The sequence below is a fragment of the Sminthopsis crassicaudata genome, chromosome 4 (genome assembly GCF_048593235.1).
Source record: "Sminthopsis crassicaudata isolate SCR6 chromosome 4, ASM4859323v1, whole genome shotgun sequence".
NCBI classification, from domain to species: Eukaryota; Metazoa; Chordata; class Mammalia; order Dasyuromorphia; family Dasyuridae; genus Sminthopsis; species Sminthopsis crassicaudata.
In genome coordinates this window covers 192,812,415-192,832,195 of record NC_133620.1, presented here as the reverse complement: position 1 = coordinate 192,832,195, position 19,781 = coordinate 192,812,415, and the positions used below count along the sequence as shown (strand labels likewise).

General features: G+C 38.4%; 1 protein-coding gene across 5 annotated transcripts in view; it reads right to left on the bottom strand.

Moving 5' to 3' along the window:
- Nucleotides 1–1,778: 1,778 nt before the first annotated feature.
- The window catches only part of TRAF3IP2 (TRAF3 interacting protein 2), a 58,788-nt gene continuing 40,785 nt past the window's right edge, over nucleotides 1,779–19,781 (bottom strand). For 4 of the 5 annotated variants that reach the window (XM_074310082.1, XM_074310081.1, XM_074310079.1 and 1 more), the window contains 6 exons: nucleotides 19,024–19,202; nucleotides 14,451–14,539; nucleotides 9,941–10,009; nucleotides 8,042–8,158; nucleotides 4,815–4,889; nucleotides 1,779–2,382 (listed from right to left, as the gene is read on the bottom strand). In XM_074310082.1, coding sequence (XP_074166183.1) covers nucleotides 2,236–2,382; nucleotides 4,815–4,889; nucleotides 8,042–8,158; nucleotides 9,941–10,009; nucleotides 14,451–14,539; nucleotides 19,024–19,202 — 676 coding nt within the window. In that variant the 3' untranslated portion in view covers nucleotides 1,779–2,235. Of the gene's footprint in view, nucleotides 2,383–4,814; nucleotides 4,890–8,041; nucleotides 8,159–8,370; nucleotides 8,615–9,940; nucleotides 10,010–14,450; nucleotides 14,540–19,023; nucleotides 19,203–19,781 lie in introns of those variants that run through there. The other variant, XM_074310083.1, reaches the window with a different exon arrangement.

Genomic DNA, 19,781 nt, shown 5'->3' with positions numbered 1-19,781 from the left:
GAGCCCAATATCTTTTCACTTAATCACTGATTTTTTTTTTTTTCTGTACATGCCTTTTTGATCTTGGACTTGTGAAGCTGATTTTTGAAACCTAAGTTTTCTTTACATTTATCCCTATTAAATTTCCAGCCATGGTCACTTGAAATCTAGCTCAGTCCTTGTCTCTCACCAACTACACTTCTTCATCACCAATCAAAATGTAAGTCTCTACTTCTTCCCAATCTGTCTACAGATCACTAACTGTGTCCTGGAAATCACAAGTGCCAGTTCTTTCAGTATGTTGGGATGATTTTCATCTGGGCTGAATGACTAGAGTTAATCAAGGCCATCTCTCTTATCAACTCCCTACTAGTTCATGTTTCACTCAGAACCATTTAAGTTTTCCTGGCAAAGATAATGGCGTGATTTGCCATTTCCTTCTCATTTTACAGATGAGGAAACTGAAGCAAACAGGGTTAAGTGACTTGTTCAGCGTCACACAGCTAGTAAAGTGTCTGAGACTAGATTTGAACTCATGAAGAGGAATCATCTTGGCTCTAGGCACAGCAAGCTATTCATTGCATTACCTAGCTGCCCAACCTCTTTACTTACCTTACTTTCAACTTCCCATTAACCTGTTATTGCTATTGTTTGAAATGGAAAAATAATTCACCTTGGCAAAAAAAAAAAAAAGAGCTAAATTAGAATTGAACAGATTTGTCTTCTCTCCCTGTCAGTTTTCATTGTTCCATCTAACCTGAATAAGGGTAGCAACTATCCCTTTTTTAGAAGACCCCTTCTATATCTAATGTTTTATTCTTTTTCCATATGGAAGGCTATATTCAAGGTGCTATGGGGCACACACACACGTGTGTGTGTGTGTGTGTGTGTGTGTATGTGTGTGTGTGTGTGTGTGTGTGTTGGTAACTATTTTACAGCCTACTCTCTGGAAAGAAAAAAAATGTATGCAGGACACACTTAAATTTAACATGCATCACAATTACTCCAATACTTTCTTAAGTCTAGAAAATAAACAAAACAATCAACTGAACACCTGTTAATAGTTTACTGATTTTTGAGGTATAAATGCTTACACTGACAATTTAACTAAAACTATTGGTGCCAGCCCAATATATTCCAGGTTATATTCTATGTCATTTCTGCCTCAAGATAATAGAAAAAGGTTTTAATTGTATTGGGTAAGGTATGCTGCAAACCATTCATATACCAGTGTATTTACATATTACTGCACATTTTGCTTTGGTGCAGTTGTTACAGTTGGTTTAATTCTTCATGATCCCATTTGGATTTTTTGTTTGTTTTTGACAAAAGTACTGGGATGGCTCATCATACTTTTTCCAAGTTTCTTTTACAGATGAGTAAACTGAGGCAAACAGGGCTAAGTGACTTGCTTACACAGCTAGAGTCTGAGGCAAGATTTGAACTCACAAAAATGAGTCTTTCTAATTCCGAGCCCAGTACAGTGTACCGCCTAACTGCTTACTTTTACCCACACAACTTTAAATATAGATCCTAGATATAGAGAAATCCCATACAAAATGATAACTGTGCAGAAGACCACATGGTATTGTTAAAATATGAACTGCTAGAGTGTGCCAATGAGGGTTAGAAGAATGTCTGTCTAATTTACTGTGATCCTATCATTCAGGAAAGTCTGATCAATTGTATCTGATATCATGTCTTATTTATTTTATGTTTGTTTTCAGGAGACATCTGCTTGGCTCACCATTGAATAGGTGCCCTCTTCCATGTTTCCCTAGATATATATGAGCCCCAGCTTTACAAAAGTAAACATTTTATTGTGTTGTACATGAAATTCTTTTGTTTTAAGGATAATAAAAATACATATGGCTAAACAGGAAAAAGTTCTTAAGCAAATAAGGGATGTCTGTTCAAAGTCTACAGTTATTGCAATATCACTTACAGTATTTATTTGTGAAGGTGCTAAGGGAAATGCCCTAGATGATTTTAAGAGGGGAAAAAAATCTTTATATTCCATGTAGTAGTAGGTAGAAGAACCCAAGGAGGTACATGTTGCTTCTGCTTCAGCATTAGTGACAGAGGCCATTTGGATGCTGAGTGGGCACAAGTGCTCAAGAGAAATTGCCTTGCCCAGAGAACAAGTGGGAAACAGCTATCAGCGTGAGCTTGCTTCCACCACTCAGGTCCCAGTCCAGGAGTGCCGTGGCATCCAGTCTAAATGAAGGCAACAGGATCTTTTACTCTTGGACAGCTTCAAAGGGGCACCACTTGTAGTGTGGGGAGAGGACCTCGTGGAGGAGGCACGTACTCCTCCTCTCTCAGTAGCCGAAGCAGAATATTCTTCTTATTCCGGGGCCAGTTGTAAATGTGAGTGTTCTGCAGCCATGTGGGCACGTGCTCCTGTAAGGAGATGTGAGGTTAGATGGCACAGGTTCAGGTTGTCAGAAAAATTTCTGGATACCCCACCACTACGTTCTCTCATGCTGACTTTCTGGGACCACTGCCCTCCAGTCTCAGAGCTTGTTCAGGCTTGTTCTCCCACAAACTTTGTGGTGGTTTTGTTTCCTTTTCTAAAAGTGGTAGGAGAGCTTACACATGCAGCTCGGTAGGCAAGCATCATATCTAAATCATGGAAACCACATGTGCTGGGAATATTTCATCAGGAAAGAAGCAGCCTTCCTTTAGGTTGTAATGTACTTTTCATCACCTTCACATGAAAGAGATTGTGCCAGTTTTTCCCATGGTCAGACAGGAGAGGGGGAAGGAAAGTTTGCTGGGACTGTTTGCTTCCCCTGACTTACTATCCTTTTACTCTCACAGTTCCTGTTTGTGCATTATGGTCACAGAACTGAATAGACATAATAAATAGCTCCCCCAGAGACCTAGATACTAAGTTCTAGATCCCTGCCTTTCTACTTTATCCTGACTTTTCTCATACCTACTTTTTATAAACACAAACACATACACACAACACTCTAGCTCAGTCATTGATTTCATATTTTCCTGCCTCACAGACTTTACAATCCATTAAGGATGACTCTATAGCTTGGTTAAGTCCAGGTTAGGAATGCTATTCCCAATTCTTGCAGAGGTGAACATGAAGCTAAAGCTAATCCTGCCCTGAGAACTAGTTCATGATTAACTTGGGTCTAGGTCTGAATAGACCTTTTAGGGATGAGACTGCCTCCGGAGCTCTAGGTATATAGATTCTGGAACAAACTCATCTGCTAAATTCCACTCAGTTGAAAACACTACAATGGAAGATGCCATTGGAGCATGCTTCTAGGAAGAATACGGGCAGCTAGATGGCACAGTGGATAGAGTGTTAACTCAGACACTTCTAGCTGTGTGACCATGTGAAAGTCACTTTCTTCTGTTTACTTTAGTTCCTCATCTATAAAAAGAGCTGGAGAAGGAAATGACAACTCACTCTAGTATCTTTGCCAAGAAAACCCCAAATGGAATCACAAAGAATTGGACATGACTGAAAAATGGCTGAATAATAGCAAAAAAGACATTCCTATCTTCTGAATAAGTCCATTCTATAGTCATGGGTATCTACCCTAAAGCAGATAAAAATGGCCAGTGCTGCCATCATATGGAAAGATCTTCCAGATTTCTTCTGCTCTGAGCTGGACCCTGGCCCTTTCCCATGTTAAGTTATATGAGAGGGTCAGAGGGCCTCTATTGCTAGAATACAAATTTACTTTTTGTAAATAGTATATTTTTCCAATTACATGTAAAGATAGTTTTCAACATTCAATTTTTACACAAAGTGACATTTCGAAAGCATAGGTCTTGTCATTTCCCTACTCAAAAAACTTCAGTGGTTCCTATTGCTCTTGGATACAACACAAATTCTTGTTTGGCATTTAAAAACTTTCACAGTCTGTCTCTAACCTATTTTGCTAGACTGATTTCACATTATTTTTCCTCACACACTGTGTTCCATCCATAGAAGACAGAACACCTTATACTTGCTATTTCCCAATCACAATATATTACTTCCTGCCTTCCAGTCTTTGTATACCCCGTCCCCCAGATCTGGAATTGCCTTCCTGTCACCTGCCTGCATCTTGTAATCCCTGGCTTCCTTCAAAACCGGGTTCAAGCGCCATCCCCTCCGAGAGTCTATTAGTGCTTCCTCCTCTCCATATTACTCCGAATATATGTTTAATTTACTTATTTGCACATATTTTATCCTTCCCCTTTCCTCCACAATAGAATATAAGCTCCTTGAGAACAGAAACTTTTCATTTTTGTCTTAAGTATCTCCAGGGTTTGGCACATGATAACTTCTTAATAAATTCACCCTTCCCTAGTTCACGCGTCCCTCCATCCTGAGCTAATGTATCTTTTAGAGCAAAAAGTCCTCACATGAACTGTGGCAGAACACAATTTAAGAAGAGACCTCAGTGGAATTCACTTATCCTTCCAGCTAATGAGTGTTATACTAGATGGGCTTTTAGCTGAAATGTAACAAAACACATCTGTTGAACAGCCCACAAAAACAGGCACATCCAAATAGTTGGCCTTTTATGTGTAAAGATAAGAAGTACCAGATAAAATACATGCTTCCCTATTTACTCTCTTTGGTTAAAACACAAGCCACTTCAAGAGGTTGTGGGGGGGGGGTAATTCAGACAGGAGTGATCCTGCCAAATAAAGCCCTAAAACCCAACCAATGAATGGAGTGGCCAAACCTCTTGATCTTTTGGCCAATCTCACTTTCTGTAAGCACTGATAAAAAGTTGGCAGGTTCCCACTTCAGTTCCCATATGATAGAACCGGATGACGTAAATTGTATTAATTATAAACTTTTTGGTTTTTACCTTTTTAGCGTTGGGGAAGAGCACAGGGATGAACCGAAAGTTCATGCTTCCTTGTTTTATGAACTCAATCTGCATCTGGAACCAGATAGATTTGTGGGTTTAATTGCAGGAATTAGTTTGAGAGGTTAATTAATGCTACCTGCACACACAGGCACAGGCAGTATTATGATTCTAATTTGCTTATTGGAACACCAAGAGCTAATAATTTTAACTCTTTTTCCTCAGCATGAAACATCAGTTCCAGTTTTTTTAAAACATAATTTTCAAACTGCATAAATGTTTTCCATAACCATTTTTCTTTTTTTAAAAAATTTATAAGCTGCTCTAAAAATATTTCCAAATTATATAAGAACTGAGTTTCCAAGAAGTATATAGTGGAATAAGGCCTGGACCTGGAGTCAGAAGCCATGGGTTCAAGTTCTGCCTTTGACAAATATAACAGCTGTAAGACCCTGGGCTCATCCTTTAACCTCCTGGTAACAGTCCTCTTAGGACTACAAAGTACAGACAAGTTGCCAATATGCATCAGTGAAGGGAATTTCCTCATCAGGAATTCCTCACAGCAATAAAAGCACAATGAAAGCAATAAAAGGTCCAGATTATTTTTCAGGATAGCTAGGTTCCCCAGTGGTTAGATCACAGGGCCTAGGGGCAGTAAGACCTGTGTTCAAATTCAGACTTAGACATTTACTAGCTGTGTGACCCTGGGAAATTCACTTAATCTTGTTTACCTCAATTTCTTCATCTGTAAAATGAAGCTGGAGAAGGAAATGGTGAACCACTCCAGTATCTTTGCCAAGAAAACCCCAATGGGGTCGTGAGGAATTAGACATGACTGAAAACAACTGAACAACAATAACAGCAACCCTAAACTATTTCTTCCTCCTTCTCCCTGGAATTTTTTTTTCTTTTACAAATATCATTTTTATGTAACTACTCCCTGCAAAAGTCAGAAACCGATAAATGATATACAAACTGAATTTTCAAGGATCATTAACAGAATATATAAGAAAGAATGTTGGACTTGGAGCCATACTATGAAAGGATGATATTTTTAGAGCTATAAACAGACTTAGGAGATCTTTTGTCTAATCCCTTCATTTTACAAGTGAGAAAACTGAGGCTCAGGGAGATTAAAGGATTTACCCAAATTCACACAGGTACACTTTCTACCATTCTATTAATGTGTGGTCAAAAAAGTCGGGAGTATGTTTCTGGTCCACTGAGGTTTCATTCTGTCAACAAATGGCCAAAGAATATAAAAAACCTCATTTTACTGCATGAATTGGCACTAGTTTGGGGCTCCAACATGAAAACCACTGTGTCTATTTTAAGTTCTCTCACCTCCTAATTTTGTTCCTTGATTTTGTCTCCTACTTTCAAGACCAGATATAAACCCTAGAATAACTCATTCCTGCCTTTCATCCAGAGTTTCCCCTATGTATAGTGGAAAGAACTGGATTTGGAGTCAGAAGGTTCAAACCTCAGCACAAGCTGTATGAGGAGGGGCAAGTTCATTTAACCTTCTCTGGATCTCAGTTTCCTTATATGTAAAATGATAGAATTGGACTACATTATTTCATTAGAAATTTGAATTAGAAATCACCTGATGATGAGATCATCTTTCATTTTATACATGAGGAAACTGAAGCTCAAAGAGGGCAAATCTCCAGTAACCCTTCCAACTATAAATCTGAGCCCTGACAAGTGTTGTCTTTCACGAAAGAGGCTGAGTCAGTGATGACTTAGTGAGTTAAATGCCAGCCCACATGCCCCAAAGCTTGCCTTTATTTAGTATAGCCATTGTTTTAGTCTTGCTTCTCTGCACCTTCCTGAATTGTGTTCCTTAACTTAATCTTGCCTGGCCTTCTAGTTCTGAATCCTGGCCCTGTCCCCTTGCCTTATCTTAGACAGAGATCCCAGGTGTGCTTCAATGCTCCTTTCAGATTCTTTGCCCTGTTCTTGGTGAATAGGAGGACCCTTGAGTAATGGAACACCGGATTGGTGACAGATGTTACCTGATACAGCACAAGGGAGAGCCTCAGCCCAGCACTCATTAAGCTCAGAATTTGAGGAACTTCAGAAGTGATCCAATGTAGTGTTGCCTAACGCAAATGTACTAGGATTCATTCCCCACCCCCGCACCACCTTGGCAGCTGCTCAGTAATGAGAGAGATGGGGAGAAAAAGGAAGCATTTGAGAGGAGCAGGAGAGACGGAAGAAAGGAAAGAGTCCGTTTTAAATAGTAAAGGCTTTGATAGTAAAAATTCTGGCTTCTTCACCCCTTTCATAAAACTGAAGCGCTCATCACTCCGTAATTGCTTGTCTGTTGCAGAGCTCACCCACTAGCAAACGGCTGCCGGTGCTGTTCTCAGGCAGGTGGGTGGGAAGCCTGGAGCCAGTCCAACCACCCCCCTACCAGATCCCTGGGGAGGAGCGTTCAGTCTCTTTCTGAATCTCTTTAGTATCAGTGAAATCACTACTTACTAGAACAAATCTGTTGCACTGTTAGACAGCTCTGATTGTTAGTTTTAAGCTGTGCCAAAACCTGTTTTCTCCAAAGTTTCTTCAATCAGTCCTAGTCTGAGTATTCTCTGCAGGCCAGCTATGAAGTCAGAGCCTTCTGCACTTGTCATTGGAGAGGGCAGGAGAAGCAGATCTAAACTAATAACATTATAACTCACACTCTATAGCACTTTCTTCAAAAACAAAACAAACAAATCAACAATCGCGTGATGTATGAATGTTATTGTCCCCCGTTACAGATGGGGGAGCTGAGGTTAAGTGATAAAAGGCACTTATATCACACAACTCAAAACTTGAACTCAGGTCTCTTGATTACAAGTTCAACACTCTTCATACTATATTTTGTTCATGGCATCATGGAGCTAGAAGGGATTTTAGAGATCACCTGTTCTAAGCTGCCTCATTTTACAGGCCCCAAGAAACAGTCATAGCAATGGGGGAGTGACTTGCCTCATGAAGGTCATGGAGTCAGGGAGTGGTCAAGATGGGTATGTGAGCTCTAGGACTCCAAGGCAGATCCTCTTCCTTTCCTCTACCCCATGATGCCTTCCTACACTCTGATCCCTCCTAGCAAGCTTCTAGGCAAACACAAAGCTGAACCCCCAGGGAAGGAGATGTAATTTGTTAGAGAGAGTGCTCATGGCTCTGGGAAGGTGAACTATTGCAGCTTCTCTCAGCAACCTGGTCTGCCGGGGACTTACCATCCTGTGGATGTACTTGGTATGTAAGCCGTGCTCATCTTCGTCCAGCTGGGACTCTGCTCCTTCCACATCCTGTTTGTATTTGGGGCTGATTGCAATGATTATCATCACTGTCTTCTGTTAATGAGAGAGAGAAGCACTTTTATGGACGTGTAAAGTGCAGTCTGTTTGGTAAAAGCAGGCTGGAAACCAGCCAGCCAGGATCTTAAGTATTCTCTGATGTGCTGAGGAAGGAGAGCAAGTTTCATTCACTCGGGAAAGTAAAATACATCACAATCCCTATTCTATCCATCCACTTCTTTTCCCCACTCCCCTCTTCAATCAAATACCTTATGCAAATAGCTGGAGAAGGCAATCTCCAAAGAGACATTTATTGCCTGCCATTTTCTATAGTTATCTTTAATAACCATCTCAGGAAAGGTTATATTATGTAAGAGAAAAGCATTCGGCAGGATTCAGTATCCATGCAGAAAAGCTTTGCATCAATGGTAAATTGCAACTCTGCAGCTAATGGCTGCCTTTCCCTTTATATGCAGCCTCAGAATCTGAAGAAAGGGGTTTTCCTACACAAAGCAAACCCTCCACACTTCAGACAAAAGGTCTGCATTATAGGGAGGTTCCAGGCCCCTGCAGAAAGGTTAGGTCAGCACCAACCAGATTGCAGCTGCAACACTGGTCAGCACCAACCAGGATGCAGCCACAACCATCAATTTCTTTCCTGTTAAACTGCGGAATGTCCTCCACACAGAGCCTGGCCAGCCAGCCCTGGGGAAAACAAATCACAGCTCAGTGAGCAGAGAACTGCTGTGGATGATTTAAAGGACTTCAGAGATGACAGAGTACCCAGTAAGAGAGCCTGTTCAGGAAAGCCCCAAGACTAAACAGAATGCTGAAGGACAGGGGAAGGGGGAGGGAAGAGAAAGAAGGATAGGAAAATGCTGACCTCCCGTTATACTGGATTCCCATCTTTATCTATTGTTTTTTAAAAAAAAGTTTCCTCTGATATTTATCAATTATGTGTGCCTGGTCTCTTCATTATTTCCAATTTGCCGGTCTTTCCTCCTCCACAGGATGTCACTTACCTTCTCATCCTCCTACTTCTGACCTTGCCAAGCCTGCATGTTTACATGAAATGTAGGTTTTTTAGGGTCCGTCTAGTTTTTAACACGGCAACAGACAAGAGTGTCTGAACCAAACAATTAAGATTGTTTATCTCTTAGAATTCTGAGCTTCTTTTAAGGCTTAGCTCAAGCAGCCCCTCCTATATGAGACTTTTCCTAATCCTCCTAGTTATCCATCAGCAAGCATTTATTAAGCACCTACTTGGTGCTAGCCACTGTGCTTCCTATACTGGGAAAACCAAAATTATGATCCCTTCATCTTTTAATAAAGAGGAATATAATTAGAAAGAAATCTCAGAATGACAACAGGGAAAGACCTGCCAAAAGACACAGTCAGGAGATGGAGCATCATCATATGTGAAAAACAATAAGGGGGGGTCAGTATATGTGATACATGGAAGGGAATAGAGTGTAATAAGGAAAAGCAGGAAGAACCAGATTATGAAGGGTTTTTAAAGCCAAAAGGAAGATTTTACATTTTATTTTGGAAACGATAGGGAGCCATTGGAGTTTATTTAGTAGTTAGCATGCCCCCTTATTACTTTGTATTTACTTCATATATACTTTATATATATTTACCTGTGTACATGTCTTATTCCCCACTTCCCTCCACCTCTCAGTAGCGTATAAGTTTCTTGAGGGCAGAAACTATGTTGTTTTCAGCTTTATATCCTCAGCACCTAGCACAATGCCTGACATCTATTAGGTACTTAATAAAAGTCTTTATAAAATGAGTAAATGAATGAATCTATCCTAGGAAAGAATGATTTTTGCTTACATCACGAAGGTAACGCTCCATCCACTTGATGATGTCAATGCCTCGGACTCTATCCTCAAATATGTCTATCTGTAAGAAAAAGATTTAGGGGAGAGAGTGATAATGAAGATGACATCAGATTCAGGGCGTGAAAAGATATATATAGTAAGAGACTTTAAAAATGTCCCAGGTAATTACTAATTATTTTGGGTGGATGGTGTGGTTAAAGAGAAAACCCATGTTTAATAAAAGAAAATTTCCTTAAGTATTTCATATCTAAATATTGTTCAGAGTTTGAATAGCTAATATTTATTATTAACATAGTTGTTTATTTCTGTTTATACAATTTTAATGGCTCTTACACACTAAAGTCACCCCCAGTTACCATATGTATTTTTTAAAAGCTGAAAGTCATAGTTGACCAAAAGCTTGATGGGTGAATTATATTTAACAAACAGATAAATAAAAATAAACATGATCCAAGGAATGTAAAAATGGCAGAGTCAGGAATAAAAATTCTATATTCTACATTGATCAGAAGACTAATTAAATATCATGTCCAACTTCAAAAAGGATTATGGAAAAGCATAGTCCTTTGCACATAGAGTTGGGGGTGGAGATAGGGGGTTGATGGTGTTTAAAAGTTGGCACAATGGAAAGAGCCTTGGATATAGAGCTAGAAGATATGATTCAAATCCTATCTTTGTCACTTACTATCTGTTTCAGGTTTCATTTTCCTGAACTTCAGTTTCCTCATATGTAAAATGAGGGCATTGAACTCTATGGGCTTTAAGACTTTTTCTAACCCAATTTTTAAAAAGAAATGAAATGTTAAAATTAAACTAGGAGGAAGCCCAAGGAATAGTAATTAATATGAGCCCTGGAATGAAAATTATCTTTGTTATGAAAGATGAAGAGTTGGGATTATTTAGCCTGAGAGTGGGGTTTGTGCAGTTTAATGGCGCTGATGGCTTCCAGTTTAGGGGTTATTATTTAGAAGGTGCATATCATCCTCTCATTCCACAGAGGACTATATGGAACATCCTCACTTGGCAGTATGGTAATACAGGGGAATGGCTGACCTAGGCTGATTACATCCTGGGACTGGCTACCCAAGAGAGACTCTGAAATCTCTTTTTCTGTGAATATGCTTTCTAAACCACACTGCGTAGAGAAGCCAAGTCAATATCCCTAAAACATATCCTTTATCAAGATCCTCTGATGGCTTTTTGTTACCTACTGGATCTAGTCAAATCATTAAAATCTTCCACTTGATATTTAAGTCTCTTCATCACCTGGTCCCACCCTAACCATTTAATTTTGTTTCCTATTGCTTCCCCAACATGTATCTTTCACTCTAGTCAGGCTCATCCCATGGATTACTGTCCCATCTGACATTCACTTTCCACTCCATTCCCTGACAAAGATCTTCTCTGGTTCTTTTCAAGAACCATATCACATCCTGCTTTCTCCATGAATTTTTTCTTCAGATGATTGTAGTCCTTATTAAATTCTCTTATCTCTTAATTTCTTTTTAAAATCATTATCTTCCCTGATAATTAGGCGACTTCCTGTATGTTTTGCCTTATTAGTTTTGTCATGTAGCTTGGCTCTTTTTAATTCATTGTTTTGTATGAGCATGTTTTACTCTGCAAATTAGGCTGTAATATCCTCAAGAAAGATACTGTGTTTCACATAGTATAGTCATCTGCCACATAATGCCTTGCTAGATATATAGTGGACACTCGATAAATGCTGGTTGGTTGAGTCTCCCAAATAGCAAAGCTATCATGTGTCTTGGGGGAAGCATAGCTGGTAAAGAATGCTGGATTTGGAGTAATGAAATACCTGGGTTTGAAATACCCTTCTAACAACCCATTAATAGCGGTAGAACAATTCACTTGACCTTTCTGAGCCTCAGTTACTCATCCGTAAATTGGTGGCAATAATTCCTATAGTTGCTATCCAAAATAGAATTGCTGTGAGGGAAACTCTTTGTTAATTTAATTTAATTTTTAATTTTTATTTTTTTCTGAGGCCGGGGTTAAGTGCCTTGCCCAGGGTCACACAGCTAGGAAGTGTTAAGTGTCTGAACCAGATTTGAACTCAGGTCCTCCTGAATTCAGGGCTGGTGCTCTATCCACTGCGCCACCTAGCAGCCTTTGTTAATTTTAGCATACTACTGAGATGTGAGTTATTATGGGGATGAGCTATGGCTTTCATGTGAACTGGGGAAAGGATAACTTTATGAAGACCTCTGGCAATGATAACCTTCTGAAGTCCTCTGAGCAATGTGACTAATGTGATAACTCAGGGAGAAACAGTAGGCGACCTCCGAGGGCCTGAGCGTGCCATCTTTGTTAAATTACACTGGGATCACTGCTGACCTAAGTATTTGGACTCAGTCTGTGAGCCAGGGCTAAGGACTTCACAGTGGAAGGTCACTATAGACATAAATAGCCCAGGTGATCCCAGATTGGCAAGGAGACCACAAAGGGACTCAGGTCTGCTCCAGTGGTGATTGTTTATTTTGCAGTTAACCAAGAGTAAGGGAGTGGTGGGAGTTGGACACTGCCTTTTGAACCTTTTTGCTTGGGGCTCTGGAATTTGACTTCAGTGCATACTAGACCAAGATTTTTTCTTTCTTTTTAAAATTTCAACTAGAGAGTTATAGGCTAGTTACTTAGTCACAAAGGCGTTGTGATTTTATTTTAATATATGCACTAATGCATTTTTTTAAAACTTTGAGAGATTCTAAGACCAGTCAGATTTTATTAAAAGAAAATGATGAATTTAAGTAGATACCTCTGTTAAGTGATGCTAAGTAATTTTGAAAAAGAAAATTTAAGTGACAAGCGTCCCCTCTTTGCCCTTTCTCTTCATTGTACAAACTGCCTATTTTTTATGCATTCCTTCAATTTTGCACCATCTAGCAGAATGTAATCATCAGCAATTAATATTTATTGCATTCCCACTGAGTACACAGAGGACTTCATATGAAGGAAAAGAGAGGCCTCTTTTCTTATAAAAATCTGCAGTGTCTCACAATAGCTCCTTGTGGTATGATTTCATTTCTCCAGAGTCACTGTCTTAGCCTTACCTTAAGCTTCATTGAATCAAGGAACTGTGATGGGGCAAGTAGGGTCAGAATTTTCTGATCTCATTGAATTGGCACAAGATCACATAATGTTAGCTGCAGGACTAGGGCTAAAATCTTTGTTTCCAGATTGCTTGGTCTAGTGAAGGAGGAATTAGAGCACTAGATAGAACTGGCCAATTATTCCCTATCCAGATAGGGATTAGGGGGTTAGGAAAGAGAAAAGAGACACTGTGTGGGTAGAGATGAGCCTAGACTATGGTGGTGCTATTTAATGTGGCCTAAAATTAAATGGAGTAAGGGTACCCTTCCTTTCCTCTTCCCTCATTACCTCTGACCAAATCTCATTCTCACCTAAGGCTTGGTCATCTAGGATCAATGAATAAGTAAATAAATCTACAAGGCTTAGTTTTAAAGTAATTTCCCCTTTTAGGCAATTTTTTAAAATATAACATCACTTCTAACTGGAAGGGAGTAGTCTAAAGGCATTAAAGTACATATACTAAAGTGATAGTATATATGTACCAAATACTAACATAGTAGTAGGAATAGAACTGAAATTGAGAATTCATTGGTGCAGAGGGCTCTCAGAGAGGAAGTCCCTCTACCAAATGGTATCTTTTATGAAATTTGCAGTCTTAGATGATAATTGTCTGGTGACACTGAGAGGTTCAGTGATTTGTTGGAGGTCACAAAAGCCTGTATTTGCAAAGGCAAGACTTGAACCCAGGTCCTCCTGAGTTTGAGATTGGCTTTCTATCTATTGTGCCACTTTATTTCTCAGTGGCAAGAATGGCTTACGAAATAAAAGGGGAAGTTCACGTTATCCCATATCATAAGGAGCAGAACCACAGCTGCCAGAATTAGTAAATAGAGGATAGTAGCTGATGACTAGAGCACTGATGGAGTATTTTACAGACGTTCTCCATCTGAAGCCTTTTTAGGTCCATGGAAATTACACAGCTAGTAAGTGTTAGAGGTGGGTTTTGAACCCTGGCCTTGATGATTCAAAGTTGAGTTCTCTGTTTAATCTACCAGTCCATGGAAATTACACAGCTAGTAAGTGTTAGAGGTGGGTTTTGAACCCTGGCCTTGATGATTCAAAGTTGAGTTCTCTGTTTAATCTACCATGCTTCCCCTTGATAAAATATGCACTAAAAGTTTTCTGTTCTTATTATGCTGTAGAGATGGCTTGTATATGTTTTCAGCAGTATTAAAATCCTTTCAAAAAAGCACAGAGGAAACATTGGGATAGAATTTGAATAATTTCAAATTTACCTAAAATCACAATCATTAAATTTGTATTCAGATGAAACGTAAATAAAATAGTTTAAAATGTCAACAGCTAGCTGCTTTATTTATCTCTCTTCCCTTTTTTGATTTGTTATCTTATCTCCTTCTTTGTTCCACCTTCTCTTTGGGCAATATACTTACAGCAGTTTGAAATCCATTTGCTGACAAAAAATTCACAAATTTCACGACTTCCACAGCTGTGTCCACAGAGTAGGTTATGAAGACTTTTCCTAAGAGAGATTTTTTTTTTTCACATAAATTAGAAACTAGCCAAGATACTCCATTCAAAGTCTCAATTGTTCTTCTATAATGGAAAGGAAACCTGTCTAGGCCATTGAGAGGAATATCCCTCCAGCCAAGTTGTGGCAGCTGGATTGTGCTAGTATCTTCAGAGTCTTTGGTTGAGGTTATTTGTGCACATTAACTCAGTCAAAAAAAAAAAGAAAAGGAAAAGGTGAATTCAAGAGAAAAGTGACTGATAGGGTTATTACTTGCTGACTAAAGGAAGACAAAACCTCTCATCCTTGGCTTGTAAATATCATTTGAACCAACTGCAAATACTTAGCTTGGAAAAGAGAAGACTCTGGGAGGACTTGGCTTCAAATATTTGAAAGACTGTCATTTGAAAGAATGATTAGATTTGTATTATTTGGTCTTATAGGGCAAAACCAAGAGCAAGGAGAAGTTGCAAAGGACACATTTAAGTGTGGTTCCAGAAAAAACAAAACAAAACTTCTTTTTTGAAAAAAAAAATTAATTACATGAAAAGACAGATTTTAATATTCAATTTAAAATTTTGAGTTCCAAATTTTATCTTTTCATTCCTCACCTCCTCTTCTCTAAGACACTAAGCAATTTGATATAGTTATATATGTACAATCATATTTCCATATTAGTCATGTTATAAAAGAAGGAACAGACCAAAGGAAAAAAAAACACACACAAAAAAAAAAAAAAAATATATATATATATATATATATATATATATATATATATATATATATACTATATATGTAAAGTCAAAATAGTCTGCTTTGATCGGCATCCAGAGTCTGAATAAATAAAATGATTTATGGTAAGGGCACAAGAGAAATCTAAACTAAGTGATATATCAAGGTTTTTTGGGAAGGAAAGGATTTTCTTTAACTGGGGGAATTAGGAATGAAGGATTTGTGAAGGAATGGCAATAGAACTAGGCTTTATGGACAGGATTTCAAGACATAGAAATGGAGGTAGGGTTGGGAAGGAAGAACATTCCAGACAGAGGAAACATCATGAGCAAAATCATGGAGGTAGGAAAATGATTTGTGTTTCTGTGTAGATTTAAGAACCATCTATTCAAAGATTGTGGCTGAAGATTGCTAAGGCATGAGATTGCTAAGAGATATGATACAGAGAAGGGAGAAAGCCTAAGGATAAAACTTTGGGGGATAGGAATATTAAGGAAGCAATGTGATGGAATGGTGAAATGATTTCTAGAGTTGGAATCAGAAAGACCCTAATTCAAATTCTGCCCCTGCCTCAGCAGTAACCTATTAGCTATGTGATCCTGAATGAACTGTTTAACCTTGGGGAGCCTCAGTTTTCTCCTATATAAAATGGATGTGATAATAACACCAATCTCACAGAGTTATGATGAGAATAAAATGAGATGTTTGTAAATCATTTTGAAGATATGGTGTCTCAGAAACCAAAAGAGTTTATCTAAAAAGTATGGATAATCAATAGTGTCAAATACTGCCAAGAGTTAGGAAGGCCAACTGAGGAATAAACCACTAGACCTAGAAATTAAGTAAACTATTAGTAACCTTTAGAAAAACAGTGGAAACTGGACATTAAGGGATTGAAAAATTGGTGGGTTAAAAAGGGGTGGAAGGAAGTTGGGTACTGATGACTTTTTTTCAAGAAGCTTAGCATAACAAGATACACGGTTTGGTAACCGGATAGAGCAAAAGGATTAATAAATGATTTTTGTTTACGAATCTGAAGAAATCTGAACATTTCTGTGAACATGTAGGAAGGAGCTAGTGGGGGAGGGAGCTTGAGGATGCATAGGAGAAAGCAGATGATGTTATATCTTGGAGAGTGTCAGAAAAAAAAAATCAAGAAGTAGAGGAATGGCAAAGAGTCAAGAACATATTGTCCTTTAAGACAGGAGAGAAAAAGTAGAGATTGGGTTAAAAATACCACTGAGTTTTGAGGCACAATGGAGAGTAATTGAAGGAGCTCACACTGGATGATGTGTCTTCTCATAAGAGACATATGAGTCATATGCTGTGAACATAAGAGATTGGGCATATGAAGAGTTAATAAAATAGTTGCTATAAATGATGATTTGGAGAATCATTGAGAATGGAACACAAGCATTGTTGAGTAGCAGAAAGGGTCACTGTAAATATGTAGCTGGCAAAACCACCATAACTTTGTGACTTTCTTTGACCACTTTCATCATGACAAGAACAGCATTGAAGAAATCAGATGGTAGGTGTGAAGAATTAGCAGGGCAAGAATGATAGAAAGTCAGCATTTTAGAAATGACATCAAAATAAATACTGACATCATTACGAAAGATGATACTGACAGGGAATAGTATGGAAAGAAAGGCAGGGAACCAAATGCTGATGCCACTGACAAAGCTAGGAGAGTAATCTGTTAAATAACAGTAACAAAAAGGAAATTAGAGTTTTATAAACAGATTGCACGAACTTCGAAGTAGGAAAGGGTATTGAGAGATGGTGTCAAATGAATGGTCTGGAAGTGAGATTGAAGAACAACGAGAAAAAAATGCCAACCTTTTCTCTAGAGTCAGAATTAGAAAGAGAAGAAGACTTCATTAGAGAATATTTAAAGAGACATCACATGCTCTAGAAAAGCCAGCTTTCTGTTAAAGTGAGGGTACATTCAGGGAAAATGTTGACCCTATAAACAAGTTTGTTGAGACTAGAGAAGCAGTTGCAAAAAGCAGAAGTAGAATAGATTGTGGAAGGGGACAGAGGGCAAGAGTTGGTCAGGGGAAGAGTAAAATTGCTAATCCCTGATAAGGGATTAGAGTTGGGTTAAGTGATAGTATAGGTTTGTAATTCACATCTAGTGTTGTAAAACTTGACAAAGATTGGAGGGTATCACAGAATAGGAGGACTGGCTTTGGGGAAGATAATTGTTAAGTAGGTTAGAAATTAAATCCTCTTGGTTCATATTATTAATTAGGTCCAAGTTCTGTTGGGGGTTGGGGTGGTTAACCTTCATGGGAGCTTATCCTTGGGTGGTTTTTGACCTTTTAAAATGAGGTTTACCGGGGTTCTGAGAGGAGAAGTATGGGGAGGAATAATTCAGCAATTGCCTGTATAGGAGTCATGATGTAGTGGAAAATACACAATACTAGGCAGTAAGAGACTTGGACTCAAGCTCCAAATCTATCAAATGGCTGTGTTAAACTCTCTAGACCTCAGGATCCTCATCTATCAAATTATAATTACAATATTTATATTACTTACATCACAGGGTGGTTGTGAGAAAATTGCTTTGAAACCATTATTGACATACATTGGAAAGATTATTACATAAAATCTGGATACTAATTTTTAGGGCCATATGATATGTCAGGGGTTGGGAGGAAGAGGAAGATGGGGAAGTGGTAGTAATTAATTCTCTTGTTTTCATTCTTTTGTTTTTCATTTGTGTCCGACTTTTCATGACCCCATTTTGATTCTTTTAGCATGCTCTAATTACAAACCTAGATGTGTAGAAACTAAACTACCCTCCTTTTTAATTTTGAAAAAAGGCAAAACAAAAACCAAAACACATTTTGAATGGAAAAGAAAATATATCTGTGGCAAAGAAATCTTCCAAGGCAGTAAAGGACTAAATAAGACAGTCATGGACCACACATTTCCATTTCCCTAGTGATCAGCAAACCCTACATGGTTTTTATTTCAGGCCTAGTTCTGAGAAGCACCCAGACTTGGAAAATGCTTATTGGAATTATCTGAGTTTCTCCAGTAAGCACAGCATAATGCAACAATCCCATGAGCTTGTTTTTATAAGGTTTCTGGAACTTACAGTCTTGACTGACCTTAATATGAGAACATTTTGGTGATATTTCAACATTTCTGGTTCTGGCCAGAAAAAAAAAAAAAAAAAAAAGTGGAAAAGGAATCACCCTCTGACACTGGGCTGAATGTCTTTTTGAATAAAGATTGTGAAACCTTATGGAGGATGTTAACCATTTTTCCAAACCTGATGTCTCATCCTTCCAGAAAAAAAAACAAAAACAAAACAACAACAACAAAAAAAAAACCTCTTTTCTTAATGGTTGCTACTAATTTATGGTGAAATTTGAGGTTCTTGGCCAATTACACACACACACACACACACACACACACACACACACACACACACACACACACACACACACACAGACAACTGGTTGATTTTGTTAAGGAGCTAAGCAGCTTTGGACACCATTTAGGAGAAGGGAGGGAAAAATGTGTATAAAACAAAAACCCAGTAGTGATCAATTCCTGAGCATGATTGATAATCCTTACAGGGTTACCCGACATGCACTTGCTAAATCCCCAGTAACTTTTAAAGCAAAACACTCTCTTTTACTGGTATTGTGTGAAATATCCCAAACTAGGGATTATCAAGCAGCAAAAGTGATCAGACTAACAAAATTTTACAACAAAGATGAGAAACCAAAATGCACACAGCTTACGCAGTTCTTCTGGCAAATTGCTTGTTTTCAAAGTCCCTCTGATGGCAGGTGTACTGGAGGGTCTTGGGACGGCAACTGGGGAAGGAATCTGGTTAATCTGGGGTCTGTAGTCAGCAGGATACTCATATGATTCATCCTGAGCAGCAGCTTGGGGAGGTGGCTGGTTATATATCTGACCCCTGGAAAGGAAACAGATAAAGGAAAATACATATTATGCCAAAGAAAAATTATGGGCCATACAATGTCTTTGAGAAATACAAAGCAATAATTGTCATGTGTACTTCTATCCTTTTTTTCAAATCTGAAAATGAATAGAGATTTGGTGTGATTTTATTTAAATATTTACAGGTATCCTACTCTATCCAAAGTTCTGTGCTAAAGTTTTTTAGGTTGGGGAAAGAGAACTCTAGTTATTGCAGAGGAGATATCAGAGAATTTTAATTATATTTTGTTTTTTAACTTGTGTGATATTTAGTGAGTTTCTTTCCTATATCTGAATATACCTCTCCCATTGTGCTCTCAATAATAAGCCCATAGTAAGTGCTTAATAAATATTTTTTTTCATTCATTCATTTGGCTACAATGATACTTTTCCCTTTTATCGGGGGAAGAGGGGCCTTTATGGAATAGTGGATGATCAAGAAGATCTGAGTTAACTGGGAGATGACCATGAACCACTACATAGAATCCTCAATCCCTCTATTTTTGTCCGCCTGCATTTTGGATTTCTTTCACAGGCTAATTGAACACTATTTCAA